The sequence below is a fragment of the Condylura cristata genome, unplaced genomic scaffold (genome assembly GCF_000260355.1).
Source record: "Condylura cristata isolate star-nosed mole 26May11 unplaced genomic scaffold, ConCri1.0 scaffold00012, whole genome shotgun sequence".
NCBI classification, from domain to species: domain Eukaryota; kingdom Metazoa; phylum Chordata; class Mammalia; order Eulipotyphla; family Talpidae; genus Condylura; species Condylura cristata.
Window position 1 is genome coordinate 35916307 of NW_004567113.1, and position 15979 is coordinate 35932285.

At 35.4% G+C, this 15979-nt stretch overlaps 1 protein-coding gene across 2 annotated transcripts in view; it reads left to right on the forward strand.

The window, feature by feature from the left end:
- Positions 1–14372, forward strand: part of ATP8A1 (ATPase, aminophospholipid transporter (APLT), class I, type 8A, member 1) — a 207502-nt gene extending 193130 nt beyond the window's left edge. For both annotated transcript variants that reach the window (XM_004681324.2, XM_004681323.2), the window contains exons 34-37: positions 446–534; positions 1249–1341; positions 10640–10731; positions 11875–14372. In XM_004681324.2, the coding sequence (XP_004681381.2) occupies positions 446–534; positions 1249–1341; positions 10640–10731; positions 11875–11972 (372 nt within the window). In that variant the 3' untranslated portion in view covers positions 11973–14372. The remainder of the gene's footprint in view (positions 1–445; positions 535–1248; positions 1342–10639; positions 10732–11874) is intronic.
- The last annotated feature ends 1607 nt before the right edge of the window (positions 14373–15979 follow it).

Sequence of the window (15979 nt, forward strand, 5' to 3'; positions counted from 1 at the left end):
TTAATTTCCATTTACCAGAAATTGTATGTTCAGTTTCTAGATGAGATTTATTTTGCATGTTGTACTATAGTAGAATTTAATCTAGAGTATATTTGAACTTGCTCTGAAAAACTGATTTTAATTTTCTAAGTTATAAAAAGGTCAAAATGTGTTATTCAGTGTATGGACCACAACAACAGAAATGTTCCACAAAAACAAAGATTTGGCACACATAAAACTTTGCTACACGAGCTACTTGGGGGGAAATAATAGGTACAGTAAAAGGGTACTTTAACACAGCTGTCTTTTAATTCCAGATATTTCCCAAGGTTGAATCCAGAGTTCGAATATACCCTCTTGCCAAATGAGATTATTAGAATTATTTTACTTCCGATCATATGAGAATTGAACGCAAATAATACAGTTCTTGGTTTTTAAACTATTATTGTTTCTGATGCTTTCGCAGGCAGCCATGTTGTTTAGCTCCGGAGTCTTTTGGACGGGCCTGTTATTTATCCCTGTGGCGTCCTTACTCCTTGATGTGGCTCACAAGGTGTAAGTATAATTTTCAACTTTGTACATAAAAATATAGGTGCTTATTAATCTTCCATTTTTTCCAGCTGCAACATCAATTCAAGAATGTAGAGTTTGCAAAGTAGGAATTAGCAATATTCATACATGAATAAATACAAAAGAAAGGAGTAACTGAGGAACTAGAATACTGAATTAGTTTCAAGGAAAAAGACTGAATAAGAGTGAAAGCAGGTAGTTTTGGTTAACATTTGAGAGTACATTTTTGGAAATCAGCTGGAAAAAAACTATTGAAAGAGGAAGAAAATAAGTTTTCCAAAGTGTGTATGTATAGTGAGCTATAGTTATTAAAGGAATTTTTTTCTTGCTTTCTAAACATGTATAAAATATAAAATGGAAAAAAGCTTTATTAAATTTTCACAAAATTATAAGTTTTTAAAATAAGTTGTATACCCAGAAAAATTATTTAAATGTAATTATATGATGCTTATTTAATGACTATGAAAATTTTAATATTATGACCCTTAACTTTATTTTTTATTATTACTTCTACAACTCTATTAATGGCCAACATTACTATAATCTTTTAGATCCTATCAAAAAACTTGCTGTTTTGAACAATGAGCCATTGTTAGTTACTATTGTACTTATCAACAACATGATTATATATCAATAATATAAAGTCTTAAGTCTTCACATGGATTTTTCCATGTAAACCCTTTTGTTTATTTTTGACAGTATTAAGAGGACAGCTTTTAAAACACTAGTAGATGAAGTTCAGGAGCTGGAGGCAAAATCTGAAGACCCAGGAGCAGTTGTGCTTGGTAAAAGGTAAAATATACAGTTAATACGTTTTTTGCCCAAATAAATATTAAATTTATCCTTTATCAGTAGTGGGACATAAGTAGTAAACCTGGTACTTATCAGTTAACATGGAGCTAGTAGTGGACAGATTATAGAATCCAACAGTATGAATTCAGATCAAACCCTTTATTCACTAAGCTTTTGTGCCCTAGTCAAGTTACTGAATACTTGTGACTCTCAGTTTCTCCGTACATAAAATGGGAATGATAATGGCTACCTCAGGACTGGCTGTGGGAATTGATTAAATGCTGTAGTTAAAACAGGAAGCTTGATGCTTGGTGCTTACTGAGCATTGATTAAATGGAAGTTGCAAATACTAATTTGTTAATAAGCTGAGAAGGAGAAGAGAGACCTTTAGCTTGAGACTGTATTCATGACAAAATAGTATAAAATGAAAGCCAGAGCTTGACATGGGGCAAGCCTCCCTGTAATTACATCTTGGGTTCAGAATGTTATTGGAGCTGACCCATGTGTATATTATACATGAAGTAAATTATGACTTCCAAGTTCTCTTCACCACCACCCTCTAAAAACCGGCAAGCTAATTGAATTTACGAAATCCATAAAACATTATGAAAATACAGTTTAATTATTTGAAACTAGTCTGTAATAAAACACAACTGCGAAGATAATACCAGGAATTTGCTTTTGGTTTTGTTCTCTCTCTTTCATCACACTCAAATGAGCTAAAGCTTTATCTAAACCATAGGAAGCATTTTGCCCCAGTGGATGTCATCTTAATCATGATTCACTGCTGTTGCTCTGCTTGACCCAATGAAGTGTCAGGCTGGGAAGTCAAGCTGAGACTTCTGGCTTCCAGACCTCACTCATTCTCATCAGCCCGAAGGAACATATCACACACCAGTCTGTGCCTCCCTTTTCAAAATAACAGCCCTGGCATTTGTTGGAATTACAACATGTTAAGTGCTGCATTTACCACTTCCTAGATACTTCTATCTCCTTGAGTCTCTGCGACAACCCCAATCAAATTCATTATCCCCACTCTTTTCCAACAAGGAGACTAGGGCTTAGACTGAGTTCTTAAAGTCAGAAGAGACAGAACTTGGGCCTGAGCCATGTCAGTTGATTCCAGAGTTTCTGCTCCTAAGCATTCCCTATTCTGCCCCTTTTTGCTACTTTTTCAGAACATAGTTTAGTAGCAAAAACCGGTGACTACTGAGCAAAGTCCTTAACCTCTGTTGACCAGTGTCCCTATGTGCATGAGAGTGATAATAGCTATTTTTAGGATTACCAATATTCTCCTCCTTCTTCCACATAATACTTCATCTCTGACTCTTCATCTAAAAGTCAACATCTAGTTCATTGCCTGACTTAAGTCACCCCTCAGGGAATGTTTTCTTTCTACCTGCAAAAAGATACAGTAGGAATTCCTAGCTCATAAAAAGAAAAGCCACTGATAATACTGTCATTATTCTTAGGAGTAAACTTCTCATGTTTGTAAGCATATTAGCAAAACTAACATCAGGCCCCTCCATGTGATTTTTAGTTTGCCTGATTGTGGTATGTCAGTGACTTTGACAATTCATCAGTAAGACAGATGGCTCAATGTGATGGACTCTAGATCCTAAAAATTCAATGAGACTGCAGTGTATATAAACCCTTTTAAATAAAATTGCACACAGCCCAAAAAAAATGAAGTGAATTCCACCATGAGTGATCACCAGTATCTCTATATATAATGCATCAGATAAATTGATGGCTTTCTGCCTGCCTCATTTGCCTAAAGTACCTACACAGCTTTTCTCCAGAACACAGGAATGAGTTATCTACTAGGTGAGTACTACAGACAGACTCCCCCGGTACTGAATATATTCCATGTTGCCATGGCAGCCCCTCAGGAATCAGAAGAATGGTGATGGCCACTGTGACCACAGTGCTCTCCTCCAGGATGGCTGGGAGTGGAGGGGGAGGATCTGGGAATGGAGAAAAAGAGCAACTAACTAGAAAAGCCTTCATGCTAAACTAAGTATACCCAAAGCAGTTAAGGACTTATCAGATAGATTTTACTACCAGGATTATTTTAGAAATTTTGGGAAATGGGATTGATGTCAGGTTTCTTTAAGTTAGCTAATTTTATTTACATTTTAAAAAAAAAATGAATTGTTACTTATCCAGGATTTGGTATCCTTTGAAAGGCTAGACAACCCAGTTCTCAGCTTTCCAAACCCAATTCAGAAGCAATGCCCTCATTTTCCCAGATGAAATTCATTTCTTCTCTACTATCTCTAGATTTGTTTATATGATGTTTTATTTATTTCATTTTAGTATACATATACATACATATATACATACATACATACATACATACACACATACATACATACACATATATATATACATATATATATATATATACACATATACACACACACCTTTTGCTTGTTTTGTTTCCCCTACTAGATTGCTCTCTTTGAAGGAGAGGCCTCTCTTTGTCATAACCACAACTCAATACCTTACACAGTTCAGAAATGAATCAATGGGTGGGTGGCTGAGTGCATTGTTGAGAAGCAGGTGGTGAATAAATGGTTGATCTGTGGGTAGCAAATTAAAATATGTTACAAACATAAAATTATATAGGTCATACCTCCTAAGCTAGATGATGTCCAAGAAAGTGATTATTTATTTTGTTGTCATAGAATGATGCAATTCTTGAAAATGGGTGGGTCATCCCTATTTCCTTTCATCTTCACCGAGTACTACCATGAAGACGAGCTTGCACATAAAGTGAAGTTGTATCAGAGGTGTATCTGAACTGTAAGCATTGTTTCCAGATTCCCATTTGTAATAATTTTATTTCTCACCTTTATTCAAGGTGAAAGATTAAAACGTCCTTATTAGTCTTTTTTCATAGAAGTATAGCGCATACCATATTGCAAAGCAAATTAAATGCATCCCAGTTTTATACTGAAATTATTTCAGGAAAACTGGGTTTCATCCTCTAAGTTTATTGCTTTTGAACCACGAGTTAAGGTAGAAATCAACTTAAACCTTAAATGTTAGGAGAATAAACCCAAGCCTTACTCCTGATCACTGTGAGCTATGGCTTATTAATTTTGGTTAAGAAAACAGCTTAAAAGCTATGAAAACCTTGCTCTTTGCTGGAACATTTATGCAGACATGCTCCAACACTAAGGAGCAGAGGCATCTACAGTTCCAAAATCCAAATAACTTTGAAATACAATTTTCTTTCCATAGCTTTATAGCAAACATTTCCTGGAAAAGCCTAAACTATTTGTTCTATAAATATAAGGGAATTAATCATGTTTATTTTTTCTATAACATAAATATTTATACATTTTATAGCAGAAATATTCATTTTTTTGGAATATGGGCCCCCCAGATCCCATTTGGGAGTATTGCATCTATAAGTTGTACATAACACAGTACCTTTTCTTAGAAAAAAATGTTAATTCAGAAATCCAGTGACTTGTAGATGCTGAGCTCACTAGAGACAAGGTAGTTCTTCCTGGCTCTCTTTCATGTGTGTGAAGCCATCCTTATACACAGACAAGTGTGATAATGACACTCAGCTGTGGCACATCAGCTGTGTTAACGCAGGATCTGCTGGCCAGTCCTCATTAATTTGTCCATTAGCATTGCTTGATCCATAATCTTAGCTTTAAAAAGAAGCATAGGGAAGTATGCATGCCAGATAGATTGTCATGTGACAGTGATGGTAGCCTCTCCCAGCCATGCTCTGTAGTAGTCCTCTTAATGAAAAGTAATTTTAACATTTCTCTAGAACGCATAGAAAAGAACTCTTCTTAGAGTTCACACTGGGCTTATATCCACTTACATCTGTAACCCTGATGAGGGTGTAGGATAGCACATATGTGCCAATCGTTCTCCCCCACCCACCTGCTCTCACCACTGTGATAATAATTCCTTCCAATATTTGTAAAGAAAAGTAACAGAACAATGGAATAGTATCTCTTCCCTAGAGAGAGTTAGACCTGTTACATCCACTGTTTATATCCTGCCAGCACTATCGAATGTAGACAGCTGTCCTCATTATACACTGAAACATTCATGAGTGGATTATTATTTACTTTCTGGAGATCCATTGTAGTAAGTCAGCCAAATCAGCATGGTGACACAATGTAAAAATACAAATTTACCATTCCTCAAAGATGACTCAAAATGCCTCAGATCAACCCATTCCAACATAGTAAATGTTTTTTTACCTATTCTGTCTTTAGTGTTTCTAAGTGAAATATTATTTTAAGACATGGTACATATTTACCTCACCCCTACCAAGTATTTTAAGTTTCAGTACTTTAATGGGCTTGAAAGTAATATAATTTTCAAATTTATCAATAGTAATTGTGAAATTGCATTAAACAAAATCAGAATTTGTATAAGTTGGTTTGTAAATGAAAGACCATAGATTTTAGTAAAAATTCTAATAATTATGAGTAAGCTGTGGCTTTGTAAGAATTTTATAGTCTCCTTTCCTCCCACTATGTTAATCTGGCCTACAAAAATTAAGTGGTGAACATATCAGCGTTAACAGGGTAGCAGCATATTTTATAATGTGACATGAAAGTAGTATCAGGAGCTATAAGCATTGATGGTGCAGAACTTCATACATATGAGGGCCTCCCTGGTGACGCAGAGCACAGCACTATGAAGCTGTCGCCCCCACTGCAGCACAAGTTTGAACCCCTGCCAGGGGGTGACCCACACAGCACAGCAGACCTCTCCTGACCCATCTGTTGCTCCCCTCAGCAGTGTATTTCAGTCAGTCTGTCTGTTCTGCGCCTCACTCTGTCTCTGGTGAATCCTCTCACCCCTGCACCTCTGGCCTGTACCCTAGTTCTATATGTATAAATAAATCTTTAAAAAAAAAAAAAGAATTGCTTGCATTTGAAATGGTAATTCCCTAAAAGTAAAATAAGACTAAAGAAATAAGCTCATTATCACATGAGTTACATTTTTTCATGTACAAGGGACTCTGCTCTTTAAGGACTAGAGCTAGAGGTGCAATGTAGCTAAGCCCAAAAAAGCTAATGTTGAATGTAATCACAGCATCAGAAATGGTTCCCACAAAGTATCTTTTGTTTTGTGATATCCCTGTTCAATTTATTTTTTTTAATAGTAAATTCCTTGGGATCTGGGTAGCAGTGAGGGGGGGAGGAACTGGCACACACAAGGGTTTCCTGTGCCCAGAGCTTGCAGCTCTCTGAATCCTCAGCCTGAGTGTTAGGAACAGCCCTCCTGCTGCAGATGAAATGAAAGATTTGCCTAAAGAATAAGTAACAGACTCAGAATTAAAGGGAAATAGCTGACCTGGAAGCCCATACTCTTTAGCAGTGCATTCCTTTTCCAAGAAAAGCAACTTTCTTGTTGCTTTGTGTGTTGTTTTTTTTTTTTTAATGCTGGACATTAACTTGATGTGATATAGTTAAGTGAAAGCATAGCCTTTTATGAACCCTTATAAAACAAAATTACATTATCTTACATATTTCATTTGACATCTTATGAAAGATAAAATTCTCATATTTAACATTTTGAAGTTTCATATTAAAGTATTATGCATTTCAGTGGGCCAGCCTGGGACCTCCTGTTGGCTTGATAGTCTCAACTATCAAGCTATAGTCAGCCACTGAGGTAGGAGTTTAGTTTGACCACTGGTGTGAAAGCTATCCCACGTCCCACATGGCACAGCAGACCTCTCCCGTCTCCCCCGTTGCCCCCCTCAGCAGTGTATTACAGTAGATCCGCCTGTTCTGTTCCCCATTCTCTCATCCCTCACACCTCTGGCCTACACACCAGTTCTTGTATGCATAAATATATAAAAAATAAATCTTAAAAATAAAAAGGCTGGAAGCTGCATAGTGGTACCTTACTATCCTCTCATCCCTGTAATCTTTCAATTTTAAATACCAGAGACTTCCCAGCATCCCATCCCCAAGGTTCTGCTAGCAACAGCAGACCACCTGCTGTTAAAGCTGCTGAGTTCCTCAAAGCAGTTATATATTTAGAGTCCCTCAGGGTCCTGGGATCTGTAATATTAGATCATTGTAAGAGTAACTCTGAAAAAAGTTATTCTCATTCTCCCTGTTTATTTCAGTAACAAAAACAAGTTTTACAGCTTTTTGCAGAACCACTGGTTTTAGATTAATTAACTTTCTTGTCTTAATGTAGCTAATTCCCATTGACAATAAAGTATGTCTACTAAGTGCCAGTTAACACCCCAGACTTTAAAAATGAGTGGAAGATTCCTACAAGTGTCAACATTTCTAAATATTTTACTTCAGCAACAGCCTAAATGTTTGTGCAGTTGTGCAGTTGCAATGAGTTCATTTTACAGAGGATCCTTTTTTGTAGATGATAAAAAATTGCTCCATTTTAAGAGTTTAAAAATTTGGCAAAATATGGAATTCTGACATACAGCAATTGAACTAAATCTTTTGCAGTGGAAAAAAATGCAAGATGGAAATTTTTCAACTGAGTCAGTTCCAATGATTAAAATAAGATTACATAAAAATTTGTTGTAGTACTTGTGGGTTAGTTATTCATTTTTTATTCATATTATGTTCTTTGATAGTGAAGTTTTACAAGTCAACCAGTGAAGAAATGGTGTGACTTGATGGATTGATGATGTTTAAAAGTTCATTCCAGAATTATTATTCAGATTCATATACTTGTCAAATATTTGAATTCCCAGTATGTGTGACAGTGTCTGTGTGCAGTAAGAAAAAAAAATGCTTTATTTCTTGTAGTATGCTTTAGAAGTTACATAATTATCCAAGAGATATTTTGTGTGAGAATTTATATCACCATTAGTCAGAGAGGTCCCAAATTAGGTACACCTTAAATATCCTTCTGCAGAATAGAATGCCTGCATCACAATAAAAAAAAGAATGAGCTGTTGATATGGGGTGAACCTTTAAGAGCACTGTTGACTGAAGGAACCCACAACAAAAGAAATATAATTTATGTGTTTGGTTCCATTTTTAAAAAAAGTTTAAAGTGAGGCAAAGTGGGTCCATTAGGAGGCTAAAAATAATGGCTGTCGTTAGCAGCTGGTATTAACCTAGAGAGGGCACTAGAGAACCTCCATGCTTCTAAAGACATCCTGGCTAGACTTTCTAGACTCTGGCATGATTATATGGGTAATTAAAAGTTTGGGGGAGGACCTAAATTATTTCAATATATAACAAGGAAAAGTCTGATGGTTCTTTGTTCCAATGTGGCTAAAGAGATTGAATTTGGTTATAGCCTAACGATTTAGTATGAAAGTCAGGGAGAATTTGAGAACTAGAAAGAACCTAAGATATCTTCTTTTTAAAATTTTTTTATTTTAATTATTGGGGTTACTTTTTGCTCTTCCATATGTGCATATCCTCCATTCATCCTCCACCAAATACCTGTGCATGTCTGAGAGATCGTCTTAATCTCATGTTTCTAAGAGTGCAATTAACAATTAAGTGATAATAGTAGTTTTAGATCTCTTTATAATTTTTATTCATATTTAATTGATGGGGGCAGAAGCACATCGTCTGGCTTTACTAGGAAACCTGTATTTTTCACTCCAACTCAGTTTTAGTGTTTATCTATACAGTGCAGTTGTATATTATGAAGTTAAGAGAACGGACTTGAGCTGAACATTCAGGGTTTGCTGTTAACTGGTGATATCCTTCCTGACAAGTTACTTAAATTCTCTATGCCCCGCCTTCTTTATCTTGAAAATGAAACTTATAGTAGTGAATTTACATGTATAGCACTTACCATCTAATAGAACAAATCCTGATGCATGTTAATAGTACAATGTTATCTGTCATCATCAAATAATAGTACTACTAGCATAGTAGAATAAAAGCACCATTAGCTTAAAAAAAGAACTTACATAATTAATTACATGGATTTGTGTATGTGAAATTATGTTAAAAGTTGTATTGAACAATATTTCTCCTTTTTAGTTTACCTTACATAATTATTTTACATAATTATTAGGTTTTTTTTTATTTTAAAATGTTATTAAGGAGCATACTTTGTAACATACCAGAGTAGTAATGGAATTTTTTTAATTGAAAAGTCTACAAAATATCTTTCTTGTGTTATTTTTAAGATTTCTTTGAATAACTAAAATAATATTTTATATCCAAAATGTGCACAAAATACAAAAAAGATACAATATTAATTTTTGTCAAAAAGCATCATACTTAGCTGATTGAAAAAGATACCTTCACCCCCATGTTTATTGCTGCTTTATTTACAATTGGAAAAACATGGAAACAGCCCAAATGCCCAAAAGTAGATGACTGGATTAAAAAGATGTGGTACATATATACAATGGAATATTACTCAGCAACCAAAAAAGAGAAACACATGTCTTTTGCAGCAATGTGGATGGAGCTGGAAAAGATCATGCTTAGTAAGATAAGCCAGAAAGAGAAAGAAAAATGCCAGATGGTTTCACTCATAGCAGGAGTATAATGGACCAGGCGAGAAAATAACAAAAATAATGAACAACCATATACCAGAGACATTTTGCAGGGGTGGAGTGGGGAATGGGATCAAAAATGGGGGGGTGAGGAGGGAAGTGCACGGGATTATGGTGATGGCACACGGGTGACTTGGTGATGGGAAACCTGCGGGGATTACAATTAAGATGGAAAAAAAATGTACAAAATGATGTAAAAATAAACTTATAAATTGGGAAAAAAAAGCATCATACTTAGAATACATGCAGTAAGTCAACAAAGAAATTAGAATTTAATAGGACTATTGGAAAATTTTGTATTGTTTTATTAACTACATCATACAATTATGTCCAATAATTCATCTTTTGATGAATTATTGAAGCCAAAGCTATCCTCACAGTGGGAGAAGAGTTCTTCAAAAATATGTAAAAAAAAAAATGAAAAACAATGAACATCTATATACCAGAGACATTTTACGAGGGTGGAGAGGGGAATGGGATTGAAAATGGAGTAGGAAAGGTTCACAGGACTATGGTGATGGCACAAGGGTGAATTGGTGGTGGGAAGTCCATGGGGATTACAGCTGAGATGAAAAAATGAACAAAATGATGATGTAAAAATAAATTAACCAAAAGAAAAGAAAAATATATATATAAAATACTTGAAATCTAATTTACCATCTCATAAGATGGAGTAAAGAGAATCACTAGGCTACTGACTTTTCAAGCAATGTTTATTTAAATCTGTCACTCTTTGGTGGACCTCTGGGCACACCGGGGTCTCCCCAAATCCATATATATGTATCTACCCTGCAGCCTGACAGAGAGAGCTCAGCTACTCAAGAACGTCTTCAAGAAGAACCATGTGAACTTGTACCGATCTGAGTCACTGCAACAGAACCTGCTCCGTAAGTATTTGGAGTCTTAGTTTTAGATAAATTTTCGGCCACAGCTCCATAGCATCTGTGAGATCAGTGTTTTGACTGGAAGAATATTGGCTGTTTAGAATGGACACCCAAAACAAGCTTTGCTTATTTGAAACAAACAATGCACATAACAAATGTTTAGTGAATCCTCTGACCACAGCATCTCACTTTTAGTAGAGAAGATGGAGCAATGCAAAATCTTGCTGTTTCACTTAAAGAAAAACAATTATTATTTCCATATGCCCCTTGTTTCTTTAAATTTTGAAAAGAACAAGTAAAATAAATCTTGACTCTTAAAAGCTGCCTCTATCTTGTTATCTTTTCACTTGAATAACTTTGCAAAAACTTTTCAACTTTCATACAGCACAGTGAAACATATATTCGCCCCTTCAAAAATATTTATGAATATTTAGAGTTGGAAGAAGTTATTAGGTATCCCCCCTCTTAACATTTCAAGGATCTAAAAAATATATATAAAACCCTGTAGTAAATGTAATTGCGTTAGGAATATATCTTTTGTTTCATGTTGTTCCCACATATAATTTATCTTCACTTATATATACTCAGGTTTGATGCTCTGGCTCTTTATACTTCAAGAGACCTTTTCTAGAGATGTGATTCTCTTGTTTCTTAACTCCATGCCCACTCCAACCATGTTGGTGCACACATGAGCTTATTTATAGGTGACGAGAGCCAAAGTGAATGTTATCTGAGAGAAGAGACCACTTTTCCACCATCTGCAGTTACATGTGTATCCTCCCCAATTTTATTCTTACCTCTCAACAACCTGAACTCTGCGGAAATGCATGTGCCCATTGACCTACAAGCCCCCCCTCCAGTAATAGAAATGAGATGGTTTGGATTGAGAAACCCACCAGAAAATTGAGAGCAATAGACGCACCTGCCCATTCCTTCACCTCAGGAGCTGTAGACATCCCATATTCACCCCACTCTTCATTTTGCAATTGAGTCTGTACCTTTTCCAGAAATCAAAATGAGTGTCTTCATGCCCTGGAAGGTAGGAAGGAGCATTTGTTCCTCGAGTTAGAAAATAAGTGCCACCAAAAGAGCAGAGATTTCCAGGGACTTTGTGGTGAGAATGTCTATGTTTTCTTTAACTTACAGATGGCTATGCCTTCTCTCAAGATGAAAATGGCATTGTTTCACAGTCAGAAGTGATCAGAGCCTATGATACCACAAAGCAGAGACCCAGTGAGTGGTGATGGGGAGAAGCTGCCAGGCAGGCTCTGCTAAGTCTCTAAGGATCACTCCCAGGTATTCCGGGAATCTGCCAACCATTTCCAGCCTGGTGCAAGGAGGAAAAGTGGATCCGAGCTCATCGAGTTGACTGATATTCAGATTCGTGTGTATTATAGACATAAGCACTGTGCAGCGATACTGTAATACCATCTCTCTCCAGTTTTTCAGAGTATCTGCTAAGTCTTTATAAACAGAAACTGAAAATACTTCCGTAAATTGAGACTAGGTCAGTATTCTTATGCCATCACTCTGAAAATGTAATGATCGATGTATTGGGTAGACCACAGAAGATGATTCAAAAACTCTAAAATGGTAACAGGGGAAGGGACTCTTGATATCCAGAATTAGATTTCAGGATATGCTGAAAAGAAACCAGCATTCTTAAGAAACTGACTCACCTTACTGAGCAAAATTTCTAAGCAAGACATTACTATTGTTTGTGTCAAAAATTGTCTTGATAAATGTTTGCCAAAGAAGTTCAATATATGTATTTCTCTTCAGTAGTCATTTGCCCAGAAATTTAAAAGAAAGTTTACTTCCAGTTCTGCTGTAAGATCTGCATGCTCGACTTTTCAAATGTAAGAGTGGTTTGCAAAAATGAGTATTTCACGGCATTTGCTACTAAAATCTGTGATGTTGCACCTTTGGCCTTACAACGCTTCTTTCTTGTTTGTCTTGTTTGTTAAAGTGAGAGAGCACATATGGTGATGTGAATTTGTTATTATGATACTGATTTTTAAAACTGTATTTGTGTCTCAGTCATTTCTGATGAGGTTTCATGCCATTTAGACTTTTCTAAAAATTTGGATTCTACTGTAGATTGAGTGATATCATTGTATCTTAGAGATTCCTATCAAGAAAAATATGTTTAAGTATTTTTGTGGGATTTCCAATGCTTCTGTGGAGATGTTGGGACTACCGTGGCAGATAAGTGCATGGGCTTTTGTAATGTATGTGGGCTCCGCTTCTGTACAATGTCTTGGTTCTTCCCAGTTGTCTCCCCACAGATGCCTGCTGCATTATCTAATACACCCCATGTTAAGGTGACTGCCCCCACACCTAAGACTGATAATTACTTCACAGTTCACTTGTCAAGCAGCTCCTGAATTTAGTCACACGCTGCTAATTGGGACAAATAAGTAGTATATTTTCCCCATTTTAAAAACACATATTTACTCAAGCCTATAACTCTACAAGGAACACTTTTCATCACAAGTAGGTTTCACTGATGTTTTAATATGTATGTTCAGTTTATTTTCTGCATTTCCAAGACATCTGAAGATGCCTATTTTGCTACTGACAAAAAAATGGTGAAGGGGCTGTTGAAAAACCACAGCTAGTTTTCTATACTATTTTTAAAATAATGCTTTCATTTAAAAAAGGAATTCTAGTTTCAGATGCACTTCAGAGACTGAAGCAAACTTTTTGCCTTTTATTCAAAAGCCTGTTTGCCTTTAAGTGGACTTACCAGCAAAATTGGTAAAACTTCCTCTTTTAAAAAATAGTAAGTCAACTAAAATTGAGGAGATGATTTTTCAGGCCATTCATTGAGTTTAATAATTTCACGTTCTTTTCATCCCTTTTCTCAGTCTATCAACAGATTTAAAATTAGGCAAGTATCATTTATGGGTATGTTTACAAGCATGCCTCCCCAATTTTCTACAAATAAGAGAGGTTCCAACACATTTAAATAATGCTAACTAAAGAGGCAAGGAGTTGGGTGTTTTACTTCTCTGACCTTCCCACTTGGGGTTTAGATTAAGAGAATCATGAATCAAAACATCTAGAAAAACCACAGGTGTAAGAGTCAAAGTTATCTTCAAACTTTGAAATACCAAATGGATATTCAGAGCATGTTTTCCTGCATCTCCATGATGATAGTTGGGGTCAATCTCTCCAAAAATAACAAAAAAAGAATGAGGTACATCCCTCCCTCCAGAGAAACCCTTTGTAGGTGCTTGTATTTCCCCCTTGCTTCATCAATGGCATCCTTTTCCAAAATTTTAATATCAAATTGTTATGACTGTCATAGGTATGAGTATTCTGACTTATGAAAAATAAAAGTCTATTTCTTGAAACCTGGATTGTTTCTGTGGAACTCTTAAATGTGAGTAGAAACTCCTAGAGTAATTTAATGTATTTGACCAAAATAGGACTGATTTTTTGCCTTTTTGTCCCATGGTCTTATTTTTGAATTATCAGCAGTAAGCCAATCTCTGTACTTCTTGGGTGGGAGTTAGGGGTAGCAACAGAGAATGGCTTCCTTGGTAACACTGAAAATTAACATTGCAATTGCAGTGACTTTATAGTGTTAAATTAGAGAAAGCTTGTGATTTTTCCTAAACCCTCCTCAAGGGGGGGGGGGGGAAGTAACATGGTTTTACTAGAAATAAAATAAACAGTCAAAGTGACTTTTAACATATTTTCTGAAATAAAGGACACATTACTCTTCGACTAAAAAGTCACTTGTAGGGACCCTGGTAAATGTGTCCTTGCTTTGCAATGTTTACAATTCAGAAAATGCTCCAAAGCATTTCTCAGTGAAAAGCTGAGAATTGCTTCTCTAATGTTGACTAGTACGCAGTGATATTGAGCATGAACTTTCTAGGTGTTTTACATATGTTTATAAAAATATGGTGACTCCTTCCCAGAAAGATGCTCTATGGTAGAAGTTATTAGCAGAAAATGGTGTTTCTCAGGAACATAGTAAATTTTGACTGATCGATGTGCTGTGCACTTCTCCTCCCTCCTATTTTATGTCTAATGGGAACCTGCATCAGCAGGTTTGCAAAGTTAATAGACAACTTTCTTTAGTCAAGACAGGTAAGCATCTAGCTGCTCATTAATATTAGCCATTCATATGAATTGTATGATCAGTACCTAGAATCAGTGATTCCTTTTAATTTTCAGGGGAAAATGAATTCAAGAAATCAATGTTAAATTTTTATCTTAATTTCACAGTTCAGCATTCTAAATAACCATGTGAAAGTCACATAATTTGCTCTGCCTTTTTACACTGTGTATAACTTATAACCTGTAGCTGAAATATGCTTTCAAGAAATGAACAGTAGTCTGAAAGTAATAGATTGAATATTTATAGTTTTTAAATTATTGATACCAATGTCATAGTTATTATAAGGTTAAATAACCATTTGTTTTTATTTTTGTACGGTTGCCTCATGTTAGTTCCTGGTTTTAAAACTTATTTCATCAAATAAATCTCTAATCTTTTAATCATCTACAGAATTCATCAAGAAAATGTCCACCTCACTCACATCAACAGACCAGGTCTATGAAATTCTTTTTGTAAATGATTTAACATAACACATGCAGTTTGGTGCCTAATAGATGCTTTTTAATGATGAACATTTCTATAATGCTTCTCAAAGATCCTAGTCTGATTTTTCTCACAGTAAAATAAATGAAGTCACTGGTGGAACTTAGTTATACTTTGCTACATTTTAATTAACCTTCAACAGCTATTAAAATGGAATGTAAGTTACATTTTGAAGGAAAGGAAATAAATGTTTTCCATTTTTCCTCTTGATTTATTTTCTGTATGACAGCAGCTGTGTTTTTGATAGGTTTATGGTTTGCATGAATTAATATTTAGAGTGGTCCAGGCCAATGCATGGTTATTGCTGTAAATCTTGATGTTTATTTCTGCCTTATAAAATTCTATCATGGCCTACCTGGAATTCAATATTCCACGGACAATTAATTGGTCCTCTATACAAGTTTTTCTTAATAAGTGAATTATCTTAAAAACAAATTTGAACACATTTTATTGAAACTTTTGTTTAGCTTACCTCTAAGAACTTTTCTTAATAAAGCTCACAAAACTTCTCAGCAAATAAATCTCCCTTAAGTAGGAAAAAAGTTAGATTTCATACTTGCTTACTTTGAATTAACAACAATTTTCCACAGATAAATCTGCTTTTGCAAAAGATGTGAGCAGAATGTAAAGAAA